The following is an 18,189-nucleotide window of genomic DNA, read 5'->3' as shown; positions in this document are numbered from 1 at the left end:
CACCCAGGGTATATTGCTTGACAGCTAATTAAATACTTCTGATGTCTAGGCATCATGATAATGTTATCAAACAGCAGTCAATTTGCACACAGCAAGATTATACCAAAAGAGATGAATGTCCAGTGAATATACTTCTGAGAGTATAGGGGTAATTTTAACTTTGAGTGATAAGGTAAAACTTGGATCAGCTGCCCATTATTAATCATTTTAATTTTCACTATCATTAAATTTAATGCAATCAGGAGAGGTCTACAATGGATAGTGGATCTAATATTGCCTACTTTAAACCACCGTCCAAAATCAAAATTATATGCCATGTGATAGCATTGGGACAAATAGAATCATAGAGCCATACAGCAGAGAAGGAGGCCATTCAACCCATCATGCCCATTAGTCCCACTCATCTGCTCTTTCCCCACAGCCCTGGTTTCTTTTCATTTCATGTATTTATCCAATTGCCTTTTGAAAGTTACTATTGATTCTGTTTCCTCCACCTTGTCAGGCAACACATTCCAGATCACAAGTCACTGCTTAAAAAATGTTTCTTGTTACCTCTTTTGCCAATCACCATAAAACTCTGGTCGCTGACACTTCTGCCACTGGAATCAGTTTCTCCTTATTTACTCTACCAAAACCATTCATGATTTTTAACATCTCTATCAAATCTCTTCTTAACCTTTGTCTAAGAAGAGCCCCAGCTTCTTCTTTGCCTTGACATAATTGAAGTCCCACATCGCTGGTACAATTCTGGTAAATACCTTCAGCACACTCTCTAAGCTTTGACATCTTTCCTGAAGTGTGCTGCTCACAGTTGAACACAAATGCTCCAGCTGAGGCCTAAACAGTGTTCAATAGAAGTTAAGAATAACTTCTTTGTTTTAACAGCCTTCTCAAGTTGTCCTGTCAGAGAATTACAGAAAATGCTGCAAAAACTCAGCAGGTCTGACAGCATCTGTGGAGAGAGCAACAGGGTTGACATTTTGAGTCCGCATGTCCCTTCCCAGAGCTCAGCTTCTTCACAGTTCTTCAACTCTGAAGAAGGGTCACACAGACTCAAAACATCAACTCTGTTTCTCTCTTCACAGATGCTGTCAGGCCTGCTGAGTTTTTCCAGTACTTTCTATTTTAGTTTCAGATTTCCAACATCCGCAGTATTTCGCTTTTGTCTTGTCAAAGATTTGTGTATACACCCCCAAGTCAATCTATTTCAACACTTCCTTAAAATTGTACCATTTAGTTCATATTGACTCTCCTCATTCTCCCTACCAATATACATCACTTCAAAACTTCTCTGTATTAAATTTCATCTGCCATGCATTTCACAAGTCTGTCCATGTCTCCTGAGGTCTGTTACTATCCTCCTCATTGTTCATGAAGTTTTCCAGTTTCGTGTCAACTGCAAACTTTGAAACTATGCCTTTACCTAATACTGACAGCTGGAAAAACACCATTGTGTTATTTTTTAAATCATACCACAAGATATTTTACACATCTGGACAGGCAAATTGAGCCTTGGCTTAATGGCTCGTATTAAAGAAATCAGCACTCCCTTAGTTCTGCACTGATGCATCAGCCTAGGTTCCTTGTTCATGTCCTGGAGTGGGGCTTAAACCCACGACCACTTAACTGCGATATAGAAGTGCCACTGTTGAGTGCTATGAGCTGATGCAAAAAAACGTTAACAAGGAATAGCACTGAACGCCTCAAAGCCCAGATCTTGGAGTCAGCAATGAGGCAAGGGCACTTGCCACTGACCTCAAAAAAAGCCTTATTGAGAGATCTAACAATCTGTGGTAAAAACTTTAACTCTCACTGCGCAATTGATTGCAGTGTAGTTTAATGCAAATTTCTAGCATCAAGCTGTAGTGATGTCATCTAGCTGCCTAAGCAGCTAATCACATTAAAGAATTCTCACAGACAACAAACCAGAAAATGCAAAGCACTAATAAGGAAACCACTTATTAAATAAATTGATGGAAAGGAGGATAAAAATTGGGATATACACATGGGATTAAGATAGAAGCTGAAATATCATGGGGAAACTTTAAAAAAATATTTAAAAATCTATGTTTAAAAACCTAGTAATTAATCATATTTATTCAGGGCCAGATCAGTTGTTCAGCAGTAGTAATTACACAGATTACCAATAAAAGACCAGTTACAGCTCATTGAACAAGGATTAAGTTTTTTGGGTGTTTCTAATAGTAATGAGAGTGGAAAAGGGCAAGTTCTCAACAAATCAACTGATTTTGTTAATTGCGGCCTCTGGAGAGGGTTTGAGGGTGGTGGGGAAAAAGGGGAGGGCAGAATGCAGGCTGTCACAGAGCAAAAGAAGACATACTGAAACTACAAGCTGCAGTATTAATCTGCATTCATGTTAAATCCTGAAGCTGTTGTCAGATTCAGAGAGGTAATGACAGCCAACGCTGACAGTTTACTATCAAAGACCCCACAAATTCTGGGACATTGTGTTTCACAGGTCTACAGCAGACACGATGAGCTTTCCCTCTGTGCTGTAAAATGCTATAGTTTCCTTCTATGACATATTACACTAGCCTTTGGACCAATGCATATCATGGTGGCTGTATTAGACATATTTGGTGTGCCTAATGGCATAGCAGGCTGTACAAAGCAGGAAGGTTCCATGTTCAAAATCAACCCCATGTTTGATCAGCTGACTTTAGCTCCTGGAGAGATCAGACATGTCATCTCGCCACACTTATGGCGAGAATTGCAATTTCTGAGCCTCGCTCGTGATCTTAAGAATTTCAAATCTGGCTATTTATTTCCCTTCTAAACATACACATGCCTATGAAAGAGACTGAGGCTTTTCCCAAAGTTCACTGGGACAGCGGCTCCAGCAGTCATGGTGTGGAGAGCTCAAACGGGACTATGGCTGATGGCCATGTGAAAGTGATTTCAACGTTGCAGTGAAACTGAGTTGCAGGCTGCTTCAATAAGACGATGTGCTAGTTATTGGTGAGGGAAACTTTTCACATACATTTTCAATGTGGTCGGTGCTGCTTTACCTCAGTTATGATCAGATCTGCAAGGGTTGTAAAACTTCAGACAAGTTTTATTCACCTTCTCTGAATTGTTTATATTTCAGAGATGGAGGACAGTGAAAGAGCCATAAGGCTTGCTGCATACATAATTCCAAGACTGTTTAGTAAAGTGCAAACAGTTAATATTTTATTGGACTGTGACAAGAACTTTGAAATGATGCATTTCATAGTTTAAGTTTGTTGATTTCCTTCCCTTACATTTTAGTTCTCTCTGCTAGTTGATATGCAGTACAATGAAATCTCATATTACAGTGGGATGGATGGAGTAAGGAAACAGGTTGCTATGTACGGTGATCCTCACACCTCCAGGTCTATGCAACCAGCCCACCACCAGTGGGCCACCATTACACAGCCACCAATACCCGCACACAAACCATACTAACACCTTGCCACCAGTCTGTAAATGAGAGAGACTTATACATGGGTATATTGCGCTAGTGTGCTGCCACTCTCAGTAAAGACACAAGGCCAATCACAAACACAGAGTAGTCTCTTAGATGATGCAGCTTGTAGGAACCTGTGGTCAGTGCTGCTTTACCTCAGTTATGATCAGATCTGCAAGGATTGTAAAATTTCAGACAAGTTTTATTCACCTTCTCTGAATTGTTTATATTTCAGAGATGGAGGACAGTGAAAGAGCCATAAGGCTTGCTGCATACATAATTCCAAGACTGTTTAGTAAAGTGCAAACAGTTAATATTTTATTGGACTGTAAACTAGTCCATATACAGGTGATGCTATTTGTGAAAATAGCTGCATTTGCATTCTGTTAGCTGTCCAGCTCCCTGAATTTCCTGTTCAGTACAATCTCCACTACAGCACTGAATGCAAGGATTTGTTAATAATTCCTTGTAAAGCATTTTAATTTGTTGAGTCTTGTGTAGATTTACATATTGTGAACGTATTTTTCCCAGCAGCCAAATCAGGTCAACAGTTCCTATGCCATTAATATTTAACAGGAGATGTTTTCACTTCTGAGAATTCAGTATCCATCACCTTGGGTATTTTTCTCTAAATTGGTTTATGTCTTGAAAAAATAGAAACTCATGATTTATATACCAAACCTATTGTTTTTTAAGACTTTGGGCAGAATCATCCACAAAGTTGCAGTAGTGGGCGGGAAAAAGGACGTTTTATCTGCCAGCTGCAATGGTGGCTTTTCACGCCAATTCATCCCAAACCAGCCTCATTAATTATGCATTCACAGGAAACACACCGTTCCGATGGTGGACTCGCTCTCAATTGCCCGCCACGCCATCACCTCGCCACTTCATCACGCCGGGTGCCATATTTAAAGTGCAGCCATGCAAACACCTCTCAGTGCTTCCAGACAAAGGCAGTTGCAAAGAAGACATGGCTCCAAAAGGCTAGAAGACTGCAGCTCCCCACTTTAATGACGTGACCCCCGAGTGCCTTTTGCACACCGTGGAGACCCACCATGATGTCCTCTACCCCAGCTTTGGCTGAAGGAGGGGCAGCAACATCACTAATCCAGCATGGGAGGTCAGCGCCAATGCCCTACAAAAGAGGACAGTCACCCAGTACCATAAAAGAATGAATGATCTCCTCCATTCTGCCAGGGTAAATCACTCTTCTCATCACTCTCAACTCACACAATCACAAATCCATCACACATCCACAGGGATCTCACTCACTGCATGTTCAAGGGACATCACAATTCGCTTTCTTATACACAACTTCATTGTCCTCATCCTGTCTGTGGGACCGCTCACCACCTACACATGTCAGGCATACTTATCATCTGGCCTGGCTTACACTCCATCTCTATTTATGGAGGATAAGCTGGCACTCGACAAGAGGGACAGGTGGCAGACTGGTGGAGAAATGGCTGAAATCAAGGCCCTCGCGGAATTTGAAAACAGAGCCACTCAGCTGGCCGGTGAGGATCTGGACCGTTCCTGTGCTGACGGTGAGGTCGGTGCTGCTCTACCAAGTGAGGATCCAGCAGTGCAACATCCATCCGACAACCATGCTATGAGCGATGTGTCCTATTCCGAAGTCCCTTGCCATGGACTAATTATCTCTCCTTACTTTTGCAGGCAGATCTGGGAAATGGTCAACAGAGTCCAGCACCCAAGGCCGACGTAACCTCTGAAGAAGAATCTGAAGATACTTTCAATGAAGACCTGTCACAGCGTTCACCCACACCCTCCACCAGCGCAGAGACACACACCTCGGTGGGACCTAGCTTGAGGTAGCCTCGGGTCCACAATGTGGTGAGCACATCATACTGTCTGATCCACAGCAGGCAGTGGCAGGGACTTCCCAGGTTTCCAGCAGTCCTGGAGGCCAGAAATCTGCTAAGTGCAAGTCAGATGACGAGTCTCTGGACTCAGTCATACCTCAGTTGCTGAAGCTGCAAAGGTAAGTTCAGGAACATCAGGATGGAATGTCTGCTGCACTCCTCGGATTGCAAAGCACGATGGAGAAGTCCATCTGCCTTCAGGCTGTGGTGACAGTGCTGGCATGCCAACACATTGAGGTCAACACTGGTAGGATGGTGGCTGTGCAGACTGAACTCCATCACCTCCAACAGTATGCACGTGAGAGGGGTGCAGGGCAGCTTGATCTCATTCCAGCTACCTCTTCTCCTCAAGGAGTCAGCCAGGGTCCCTCAGGCACCTATGGGGAGGAGGATCAGCAGGTGCACTCCCATGGGCCATACACCCAACTGACTGAGAGCGTCCGGCCCTTCCAAATCCCCCCTTCCTGTGACCCCAGCAGCTCCAGTTCCACACAGGCGTGGAGGGCGCCATGCCACACAGCAGGACTCCGAAATCAGGCCAGGGCTTTCCAGGTCTCGGCCCTCCAGAGGATGCCCGCCAAGGTCATCACAGACGGGGCGTGGCAGTCAGCAGGCTGTCTCAACCTTCGCTGTTGATGTTCAAGGAGCACCAAGACGTAACAGCAGGGTTAGGAAAGTTAAGAAAATGTAATTAGACAGCTGGGGTACGGGTGTTAAACCACTGTACATACTGTTCACCATTGCCAATAAACTCCCAAGAATGTCTCCCTGCCTATGGCTCCTTATTATGATGAGCAGTGTTCATGTCACTCAGATGTGAAGCCTTGATTCCTGCACAAGATAAAGACAAGTGTCTCAGTCCAGGGCCTCTTCTTTGTGCTGTGTGCAGCCTTTGGACTAAAGTGATGGTCCAGCCTCACACTCATTGGACACATTACTGATGCCTGCACCTTGACGGTGCTTGTCATTGCTGCCAGAATGTCGTGGGCAGGCATCACAGAGTCCATCATTCTCTCTGTGTGCTCTCAGCGCCTTTAAGGTGGGACTGGCCCCCATCTCGTCAGCATCTGTTCTCCTGAAGGGCTCAGATACTGAAGGCAGACTAAGGATCAGGTGCATTTAAAGTTTCGTGGCTGCGAACCATGATATGACCCTGATCACAGAGCACAAGCGAGCTGCCAGACAGGAGTCAGACATTCACAGAGGCAATGTGAAGATTTATGGAGTGTCCTCACTGCATGTTGTCATCATCCTCCTGGAATTGAGTAAGTATTAGGGCCTCCACTGCATCTCCATTACAGGAGCATTCTCACAGAGGGTAAATACGATGCTGTCAGCCAGACAGGTGTCAAATGTTCACAGATGTAATGTGAGGATCAATGGTGTCTCTTCACTGCATGTCGTCATCATCCTCCACAAATCTAGCAGCTATGAGGACCTCCTGAGTGTGCCTGCTTCATCTAAAAATGTGACGGCCTCATTGCCGCCATCCCCATCTTTGAGAACCTCCTCACCTTCAGTCCTATCGACATCCTGCTCATCGGAAGAAACCTCCAGCTCCCCCATCTCCTTCTCAGCCAACTGCTCTTCCCATTGCAGCGCCAGGTTGTGAAGGGCGTAGCAGGCAGCAACGATGCATGACAGCTTCTGTGGACTGTATTGCAGGGCTCCACCAGACCAGTCCAGGCACAGGAACCGCATCTTCAGCATCCCGATGGTCTGCTCCACCAAGTTGCGAGCTGCTGCATGAGCCTCATTATAGCGTCACTCTGCTGCAGTCTGAGGCCGCCGCACGGGTGTCGTCAGACACGTCCTCTGCGGGTCGGCCTTGTCCCCAAGGAACTATCCCTGCAGATTCTGTGGACCTGGAAGATGTCAGGGATCTGTGACTAACTGAAAATATAGGAGTCATGGACAATCTCTGGGAACTGTATGCAGGTCTGCAGGATGCGTTTGTGGTGGTCGCACACCAGCTGCATATTCAGCAAATGGAATTCCTTGCAGTTGACATAGTCAACCTCTTGTTGCGACGGAGATCCGAACGCCACATGAGCACAGTCGATGGCACCCTGCACCTATGGGAAACCCGAGATCTGGGAAAATCTAATCGCTCTTGCATCCTGGCTTTCCTGGTCCCAGGTAAAAGGCGCAAAGTTGTGTGCCCTCGTGAAGATGTCATCCATGATCTCATGGAAGCATTTGTGGGTGGAGGCTTGTGAAATCCCACAGAGGTCACCTGTGGAGTCCTGAAAGGAGCCACTAAAAATTGAGTGCCACGGTCACTTTCATGGCCACTGGCAGTGGATGCCCTCCATGTCCCCATGGTGCCAAATCCTGCAGTAACTGGCAGATGTGACTGACCAGTTCCCTAGACATGTGCAGTCTTCAGCGATACTGGTTCTCAGTCATCTGCAGGAATGAAAGGAATGAAACTGACCAGCGACAGCTTGCCATGGCTCTTCAGTGGCATGCGCAGAAGCCCCAGTCGCCCCTTCTTCCTGACGTGCTGCTCCTCCTTTTGCGCAGCCAGGCGGCTCCGTCGCTGTCTTCTCCATCATCTCCACTCCCTGCACGCCATAAGGCATACAGCTAGGTCACCAGGCTCCATGATCCATGATCTCCTCCTGCAGGCTGAAAGAGAGAGACATGTGGGTTAGCATGATATACTAAGAACCTCTCTTGGCCCCTTAACGCATCCCGGAGAGTGTTAGTCACCACTTGGATGGCCAGAGTTTATTGCGCTGCTTGGCTGCCCAAAATCCCTCCCACCTCCACCCCACTCCACTTGACCGATTGGCAGCAGTTTCAGCCACTGGACTGCAAGCTGTGCTCTTAGCTCAGGTGCAGGCGTTCTTCTAACCCACACCGCAAGGCTGCACTGTTAGCTTGATCCATGGGGGAGACTGATCCAAATCGGAATGCTGAGTTTGCCAAGGGGCCGTGAGCGTCTCCACCAGTGACTGGGCCATGGCCAGTTTTAGCAAAGAGATTGTACAACATGCGTAGTCATCCAACTGTTCTGCTGTCCACTAAACACTCATTACTATGCAGCCTGTGCCCGAGGGGTGGAAAACTCTGGAGCACTTGGTGGCAATTTCATGCCTCTGCATTGCTTGAGGGGGCTGATAAGCTAAAGACCCGACTTCAAGCGTGTCAATGTGGCTGTGCCTGAACTGTCTTAGCTGTGGAGGAATGATCTCTTTGTATAAGGTTTCCCAAAAGTGTGACCGCTCCCCTTCCCACCAACCCCGCACATGCTTGTGCAATACCATCAACCTCGCACTCCCCTGCCCACCAACTCACCTGAACCGCACGCAGCCCTTGTCCACCGCCCCCCCATCAACACACCTCAATTGCACGGCAGCCCTTGCACCATCTCTGCAGCTCACCTCAACAGCAATGCAGCCCTCATCCACTCAATCTGCCTCAACTGCATGGCAGCTCTTGCAACCCCCACCCACAATTTGCTTCAACTGCAGTGCAGCCCTCGCCCATTCAACTAGCCTCAATTGCAGTGCAGCCCTTGCTCCCTCCCCGACCTGCAACTTGCCTCAACCACAGGGCAGCCTTTGCCCCCCCACCTCCAACTCACCTCAACTGCAGGGCAGCCCTCGACCCCACAGCTCAACTCAACCACAGGGCACCCCTGCAATGCATCTCAACCTTGACATCCAACAGATGACCCAGGCGAGCGCTATGCAACATTACTGTGCACTCACCTCTGAATTCCCCTCAAGATGCAGCTCGCCAGGTTGATGACAGAGCAGGTGGTTGCAAACTGGTTTCGCGACATCGTGAAACCAATTTTTTGGCCTTCTCGCCATATTGTCTGCTCAGGCCACCGAAAATCCCGCCCTTTGTCTCTTGTTTATGAGATGGTAGAGACAGCATTACTGTTATCATTACTGATCTCGATGACCCCCAAGCTATAGAAGAGGGGCAAAAGGGACTAAAGCCAAGCTTACCTAAAAGGTGTGAAGCTCTCCACAGTTGAATAGCATACTCACAGCCAATGTCTTGGCTTTTGCAATGCAGAGTAGGTAACTTGGCAAGGTATTAAAAAAAATTACCAATGCCTGCAGAAGTAAACTAGTGAGATTTCAGGGCCTATAGGAGGGAAAGGGAAAACTAGTATGCCACCATAAATTAATACTAATGAGGAGAATATTCCATATCTACCAAGATAGGGCATAGTTCTCCACTGGACTTCAGAAAGCGGAATAGGAAAAGGCACCAGAATGGCTAATTGCACAGCAATAAATTTATCCAAACATTTAAAGTAAAAGGTACAAATCTTGGAGAAAATTAAAAAACTCCTGCATCTGAACCTGGACGTGGATCCTTACAGAAATCACAGATGCCTTAGCGATGCAAAAAGGAAGCCAATAATGTATTACTGTTAGTTCCTGCATGAGCTTTAGTGTCTCTCTCTCTCTCTCTCTCTCGAAGCAGTTCGACAATTTTATCAATTGTCATTGATTCAGGACTGTCAGACTGATTTACAAGCAGGTCCATACGTTAACTACATGAAAGGATAGCTACAGGGCTTCCTGTGGATATAGGATTTTATGTTCCTGAAGGGGGGGGCTAACTGGATAACTCAAGGGATGAAAGCTTCCAATGGATCAGACTCAAACCTCACCACTGGACTGCAAATAGCATCAGGACTTGAGCGGAATGCATTGATCATTCAGTTTATTTATTTTTTTTAAGTTTTTTAGATTTCTACACACAAGGTAAGTGGCTGTGGCACTAGCAATGGTCAACAAAACTTAGATGCAATTATAGACACAGGGTGATGGATGGTGGATGCTGGGGAGCTAATGATGGGGAGCTCAAAATCAATGGATGCAGCTTTGTCTCCTTTTCATTTTGATGTCTATTAAAGTTTACAACAGTTAGAATCCTTTCATCCATCAGATAACAAATGAATAGAACAGCAGCAATACCCATAGTTGCTTGTGGTGCACTCGACCAGGCTCACAAGTGATTCAAATTCGGCTTTAGTTCAGGTGATGTGGACTTTGTTCATTCAGGGGATGTGGTCTTCACTGGCTAGGCTGATATTTATTTCCCTTCCCCAATTGCCTTTGAGAAGGTGGGGGTGAGTTGCCTTCTTGAACCGTTGCAGTCCATGTGTAGGTGCACACACAGTGCTGTTGGGTAGGAAGTTCCAGGATTTTGACTCAGCGACAATGAGTTAATTACGGTATATTTCCAAGTCAGGATGATGTGTGACTTGAGGGGTGGGGGTGGGGGTGGGGGCGGTGGTGGTGAGATATTGTAGGTGGTGGTGTTCCCATGTGCCTGTTGTCCTTGTTCTTCTAGGTGGTAGGGATTACAGGTTGGAATCTCTGTTTTTTATTTGTTGGTTTCCCTGCTTCCCCTCACCCAAACTGCCGCAACAAAACCCTCCCTTCCCCCCACTCACCCAAGTGGTAAACTCAATATGTTGCAGTGCTTTGACACCAGCAAACAGGAGCATATAGATACAGAGGGAGGATTAGTTCAAACACACGAAACCCATCTTCCTCATGAACGTCTTGTCCTGAATTCTCACCACATTAAAAGGAGACAATTCCATTCAATGAAAGATCAAAGAAAACTACCTCTGTTCGATGTACTAGCATCCATTTTCCATCTTCCTCTTGTTTATAGAATTCTAAATAAGGGTCAGATTTCCCAAAGAGATCCTACAAAAACAAAATTGAATGTGAAAAAGTGCTGTTCAAATAGCAACTGTTTTATTACTAGACTAGCTATGTTAATATCTCACACCTTAAAACAAATCATTTTCTTAGTTATTCTTGGAAGGATACCATTTCAGTTAGAAAAGGATTTTTGGATAACTTGAAACCCAAGTAAGAAACCACTCTGTAAAGTTGAGTTAATGCAGATGAAAAGTCTTGCAATGCAAGAATGATTTCTAGACTATATATACACACCACCGATAAAACAGCAGATGAGCACTCACCGATGTTCCTGACTCCCTGTGCTATGTATGTGAACAGCTTGAAAAATGATTTAGCCTCTGGAGATAATCAAAATGTTCCATATTCAGTATAAATAAGGTACATCTTTTTGCTGCTGTATTGTATTAACCAGTCACACCCAACCTACTGATGAGTGGGATGCATTTGTGCAAACTCAGCGAGGCTGCACTCCTGGAGCATCTCCAGAAGAGCAAGTGATCGGGGATGCTAGGTATAAATGCTTCTTGTTTTAATCTCTGCCTGAGCCATCACAGTGAGGTATACTGGCAAACACACCATTTGATCATTTGATGCCCTGGATGAGCTCTTGAAGCATATTACACCCCATCCTCCTCTGCTCCATGCAACTCCCCCCTCCCCACCCCTGACAATGTTCTTCAGATTGAAATTGGTATCCTCATTAAAGTGAACGAGCTGCTCTTTTCGCACATAGCACAGACAAAAAACATCAACACATTCTACAAACAAAAAGAAAGAAGCCATTTATTCTTGCGATTGGGGGAAGGAGGTGGAGTAACATTTCCTGACATACCCTTCACCTTCTCCTTCATACAGCCCAACCTAATGAAGGAGTGGTACAACAAGAGGAGAGCAGGCAGTTTGTATGGCTGAAAATTCAGGGAGGAAATGAAGTCTGAAAAGACAGCGAAAAGCATAAGGAATTGTGTAGTCTGACTGGGTTCGTCTCAAAAAACAGATAATAAACTGGCTCCAGTTTGAGGAACAAGATACTCCACCTTTTGAAACACAGCTACAGCAGGGGGGATGCCCTTGGAATGGACCTGACAGAGGACACCAAGACGCCAACCAGCTCTTAGCTTAGTGGCAAGATTCACCACTGGACCATTCTCAAGGTGATTATTTTTGATGGGAACAATTTGCTGCTTAAATAATACAGCAAGTGCCTCTTTTCCCCTGAGAATACTGTTGGTCTGATTTTCAGTCACCTTTAACATACCTTCAGCAAAGAAAAATGGGAGTGCTCTCACCAGTAGGTGAACTACACTGATTACTGTAATCCAAAAGTCTGTAATTGTACAGTCCAACCCACACAGACTAAAAAAAGCACCTCACAAAGGCATAACTGAAGAAAGAAAAAAATAAGGCCAATAAGTTAAAAATGTTTCTTGTTACCTTTTTTACTCTAGTGCAATATACAAAATGAATGCAGTACAACTAGATTAAGACTCAATAGTAAACCTATTGAACCTGGGTTATGATGCAAAGTAGTCAGGAGATTACAATAATGAGTGGGCATTATGTAATTAATATTTTTCAAATGTCATATTCTCTTTGGAGGAACTAATGACCAGCCACTTAGACTATACTATTGTACCATCACTCAGTATGTAGCATTTAATATCCCAATACCTTGTCTAGTCTGTACTCACTGTATCCAAGAAATGGCACAAAATTACAGCCTCGCCTCCAATGCACGTTAAGTGCAGAAAAATGGTACAGGAAAGTCAGCAGTCATCCAATATCAGTTCCAAAAGGTATTCTTCACGTGCAAGTCCAGAGAGTTGATATTAGCAGGAAATTGACCATAAGGCCGAAATGGGTGGTGGAATAACAGCTCAAGTCAATTCAGTGCTCACAGACACTCATTTAAAAGAGAGGTCCTCAGGTGGCAATTGTGACTAACAATCTTACCTGATTTCTCTCTCTTCCTAAATTCAGGATTGTCACTCTATTAAAGCCTATTGAAGTAACTCAAAACAAAATGAGCCTGGAATCTCTTTAGGCATACAGGCTCAGGGCCACACGTGCATCGATACACCAGAGTAAGAAATTTCTTTAAAATGTATATATTACAAATAGGGGATAGTTAATAAAACATTTCCAGTCAGTATAAAGCTTATTCTGATATTTCTTTCTAAACAAATTCTCGCACATCCATAAAATCTGATAAATCGGCAATATTGAGATTACTAATTTATTCTTTCGTGGGATATGGGTGTCACTGACAAGGCCAGCATTTGTTGCCCATTGCTAATAGCCCTTGAACTGAGTGCCTTGCTAAACCATTTCAGAAGGCAGTTAAGAGTCAGCCATATTACTGTGGATCTGGAGTCATCATTAGGCTAGACCAGGTAAAGATGGCAGATTTCCATCCCTAAAGGGCATTGGCAAACCAGATGGGTTTTTACAACAACCAATGACAGTTTCATGGTCACTGAGACTAGCTTAATATTCCATATTTACTAATTGAATTTTAAATTCCACCAGGGAATGGGATTTGAATCCACATCCCCAGAGTCTTATAGATTTCTAGGCTAGTGACATTACCACTATGCCACCACCTCCCCAAATTTACTCTTACTTAGTTTGAAATCCAGTTGCTGCAGTGATTTAGTACACATTAGTTGGAAGGTGCGAGTGTAGGCAGGGTAACTCTTTTGAGCCAACCAAGTAAGCTAAATTAACAAAATTAGGGACAAAGTAAAAGGCAGCCCCTTAAAGGGAAACTGCAAAAACAAAGGCAAAATTTAAAGGAAACTTGCAAACACTGAACCAAAATGTGATTAAGAGGGTCAATAAAACGTCCCCTGTCCCCGTGGTGCCCACCGAGCATGGAAGGTCTCGACAGTGCCAGCAGATACCACATGCTCCCTCTCCAGGGACATCCAGCTGCGAACATAGCTATGGAAGAGGGGCAGACTGCCCGCTGCCTGGACCTGTTAATGGCCAACTTGGCCAGGCCCAGGAGCAGTTTCGCAAGGAAGTCCTCCTCCCTCACAGCCCCCGTCCACACCAGGTGCCATAGATCAGGAGCATGGGACTGAAGTGCAAATGAAACAAAAGTAAAGATTTTCTAAATAACTGAAAAGGGGGTGCAGCCTATAACAATTAACATAGACGTCCGCTGTCTCAACAAGGCCACAAAAGACGGAGGTATCTTGGGAGTCCGTGAACCGACGCAACCTACAGTTGTATGGGACTGCTGTGTGCAACATCCTCCACCCAGGTCCCCGATGGAAAGTGGGAAGTCAGCCCCATAGAGGGCCCCCCACTGGGGACCGCTACCACTGGACGGCAACAAGTCTGGGCAGCGGGCGATGACAAGGAAGTGAAGGGTGTGCAGCAGCAGCAGCCCATACAGGAAGCCCTTCTGCAATGTGCTAAAGGCCACGGAGGGCATTTCCGCGAGGCGACTCAGGTTGCAGGGCACTGGCTCCCAAGGAAGGGTTCGGGGCTTGGGGCCAATGTGGAATTAAGTCCGAACAGGGGTACGCTCACACAGAAGTCCACCACTCACCTGCACCACCTCAAGACCCAGTACGACATCGCGATTGAGCACGACTGTCCTAAGGTTTTGAATGGCATTGGCTGCAAGCCGGATGTCCACGGACGCGTGATGCTCCAACTCCTGTGGTAGCATTCAACCCGCTCCTCCGCCAGCCAGCATGTTCCCGATCCTGGTCACCCCAACAGCCATAGCTCTCCTCTCCACCTGCCACTGAAAAGGACAGAGGGGCGGATTCCTGAGCAGCAGTTCTCTGACGATAGCCACTACTCCTAACATCGGAGAGCTGCGTCACGAGGCAACCACGTTTAAGACTTTGATCAGATCCTGGTAAAAGACGGACACGCCTGCAAGGAGCCACAAAGACCTCTCCAGTTCACAAACAGGAGCTGCACATCATAATTCAGGCTGTGCACCCAGCGGAAGGAAAATGTCACCACGGCACACCATCTCGGAGGGGGCTCGACGTAAAGGTATCGCTGCAGGGCCTGAAGGCAGAAAGTCGCCACCTGAGTGCATAGGCACACCAGCGCCTGACCGCCCTCCCTAAGTGGGAGACTTAGAACCTTGACAGCGACCCAGTGCAGCCTTTTGTCCCAGAAGAAATCGACGAGCGCTCTGTGGATTTTTGTGACAAAATCCAGGGGAGGGGTTAAAGTGACCAGCTGGTCACTTTAATATTATTGTGGATCTGGAGTCATAATTAAGCCTAACCAGGTAAGGATGACAAATTTCTATCCCTAAAGGGCATTAACAAACCAGATGAGTTTTTACACCAACCAATGACAGTTTCATGGTCACCATTATTGAGACTAGCTTAATATTCCAGATTTACTAATTGATTTTTAAATTCTACCAGGGAATGGGATTTGAACCCACATCCCCAGAACATCAGCCTGAGTCTCATTGATTTCTAGTCTAGTGACAATACCACTATGCCACTATCTCCCCAAATTTACTCCTACTTAGTTTGAAGACCAGTTGATGCAGTGATTTAGTACACATTAGTTGGAAGGTGAGAGTGTAGGTGGGGTAGAGGAACAAAGGGACCAGTGAGTAGAAATACATCAATCACCAAATGTTGTGCCACAGTTTAGCAAGACCATTAAAAAAAATGAGCACTAGGCTTTATTTCTAGAAGGATAAGGTTGAAAAGGAGTGAAGTTATGCTAAACCTGCATTGAACCATTGTTAAACCACATATAAGAGTACTGTGTGCAGTCCTAGTTACCATATTCTAAAAAGGATATGGAGACACTGGAGAGGGTGCAGAAAAGATGCACAAAGATGCTACGAGGAATGCCTGGGTATACAGATCAGGTTGGTAGGCTGCAACTCTTTTCTCTCGAAAATAAAAGGCTGAGGCTGACCTAACACAGAGAAAATGTTTCCTCTTGCGGGAAAGATCACAATTAGAAGCCATCAGTATAAGATAGTCACCGTTAGATCCAATAGGAAATTCAGAAGAATCTTCTTCACTCAAAGAATGATGAAAATGTTGCACTCTCTACCACAGGGAGTAGTTGAAACAAATAATATAGATGCATTAAAGAGGAAGCTCCAAGGGAGAAGGGAATAGAGGATTACAATGATAGGGGAAAGATGAGTTAAAGGTTACAAAATGAGGAAAGATGGGAGAAGGCTCAAGTGGAGCGTAAACACCAGCAAGGACTGTTTGGGCTGAATAGCCTGTTCCTGTGCCATATATTCTATGTAAAACTGACCTACCCTTAAGACTTGGAGTTAAATACAGCCCGAATAGATGAATTGAAAGTCTCTGCTGCCTGTCACAATTTGTTTCAGCAATTGGAATCCTGTCCCTGATGGTCACTGGCCCACAAAATGAAGGTCCTCAGGAAATTTGGTGTCAAGGCTTGCCAAAGTCTACGTGTGCAGTGTGGCACGTTAAGGTTTGGGGATGGGGAGAATTCCCTGAAGTCACTATGAAAAGATACATTAGTGCCAAATGCAGGAGATTCACTCTACATTTGGTCAGTGCTATACCTGACCTGGGAATATTTGATGCTGGCATAGATGCCCAAGGTTGAAAAATGTTTCATTCCCCAGAAATATATTCTTCACCTTGAGAAGAACAATTATTCGAAGGACACTTTAAAAGCTGTTGCATTTTGTTGAAGGTTACCGGCACTGTGAATCATTCTGCGTGAAGATATGCTGAGAAGTTACCCAACAGCAGTACTCAGCAATCCTTTCCCTTCTATGCAGATTATTATTATAAATCACAGAACCACAGAATCATAGAATTTTAACAGCACAGAAGGAGGCCATTCGGTCCATCATGTCTGCACTGGCTGTCCAAATGAGCATTATGACCTAGTGCCATTACTCTGCCTTTTCCCCATACCCCTGCATGTTGTTTCTATTCAAATAATCATCTAATGCCATCTTGAATGCCTCAATTGAACCTGCCTCCATTTCCAGGCAGTGCATTCCAGACCCTAACCATTCATTGTGTGAAAAAGTTTTTTCTCATGTCATGTTTGCTTCTTTTGCAAATCACTTTAAATTTGTGCCCTCTCCTTTTTGATCCTTTTATGAGCAGAAACAGTTTCTCCCTATCTACCCTGACAAGCTCCCTCATGATTTTGAACATCTCTATCAAATCCCCTCTTAGCCTTCTTCTCTTCAAGGAGAACAGTCCCAACCTCTCCAATCTATCCTCATAGCTGAAGTTTCTCAGCCCTGGAACCATTCTTGTCAACCTCTTTTGCGCTCTCTCCAATGTGTTCACATGAACTGTACACAATACTTCAGCTGAGGTCTAATGAATGTCTTATATAAATTCAGCATAACCTCCCTGCTTGTGTGCTCTGTGCCCCTATTAATAAAGCCCAGGATACTATATGCTTTATTAACTGCTCTCTCCACCTGTCCTGCCATCTTCAATGATCTATGCACATATACACCCAGGTCTTTCTACTCCTGTACCCACTTCAAAATTTCATCCCTTATTTTATATTGTCTGTCCATGTTCTTCCTACCAAAATGCATCACCTCACACATCTCCACATTGAATTTCATTTGCCAACTATCTGCCAACTCCACCAACTTGGCTCAGTTCTCTTGAAGCTCCACACCATCCTCCTTGCAGTTCACAACACTCCCAAGCTTTATATCATCTGAGAGCTTTGAAATTGTCCCCTGCACACCAAGATCTAAATCATTAATATATATCAGGAAAAGCAAGGGTCCCAATACCGACCATGAGGGAACTCCACTACAAACCTTCCTCCAGCCCAAAAAATATCCATTGACCATTACTGTCTGCTTCCTATTTTTCAGCCAATTTTGTCTCCATGTTGCTACTGTCCCTTTTATTCCAATAGCAATAACTTTTCTCACAAGTCTGTTGTGTGGCACTGTATCAAATGCCTCTTGAAAGTCCATGTACACCACATCAACAGCATTACCCTCATTGACCTTTTCTGTTACCTCTTCAAAGAACTCCAGCAAGTTAGTTAAACACAATTTCCCCTTTAAAAATCCATGCTGGCTCTTCCTTATCAACCCATATTTTTCCATGTGACTACTAAATCTATCCCAAATAATTGTTTCTATAATCTTGCCTACCACTGAAGTGGTCTGTAATTGCTGGGT

At 44.9% G+C, this 18,189-nt stretch overlaps 1 protein-coding gene across 1 annotated transcript in view; it reads right to left on the bottom strand.

Annotated features, from left to right (window-relative positions):
- Positions 1 to 18,189, bottom strand: part of cpne2 (copine II) — a 276,356-nt gene that overhangs the window by 219,477 nt on the left and 38,690 nt on the right. The window contains exon 6 of the mRNA XM_041191951.1: positions 10,941 to 11,024. Coding sequence (XP_041047885.1) covers positions 10,941 to 11,024 — 84 coding nt within the window. The remainder of the gene's footprint in view (positions 1 to 10,940; positions 11,025 to 18,189) is intronic.

The sequence above is a fragment of the Carcharodon carcharias genome, chromosome 7 (genome assembly GCF_017639515.1).
Source record: "Carcharodon carcharias isolate sCarCar2 chromosome 7, sCarCar2.pri, whole genome shotgun sequence".
In the NCBI taxonomy this organism is placed as follows: Eukaryota; Metazoa; Chordata; class Chondrichthyes; order Lamniformes; family Lamnidae; genus Carcharodon; species Carcharodon carcharias.
This window is presented reverse-complemented; position numbering and strand designations above follow the sequence as displayed.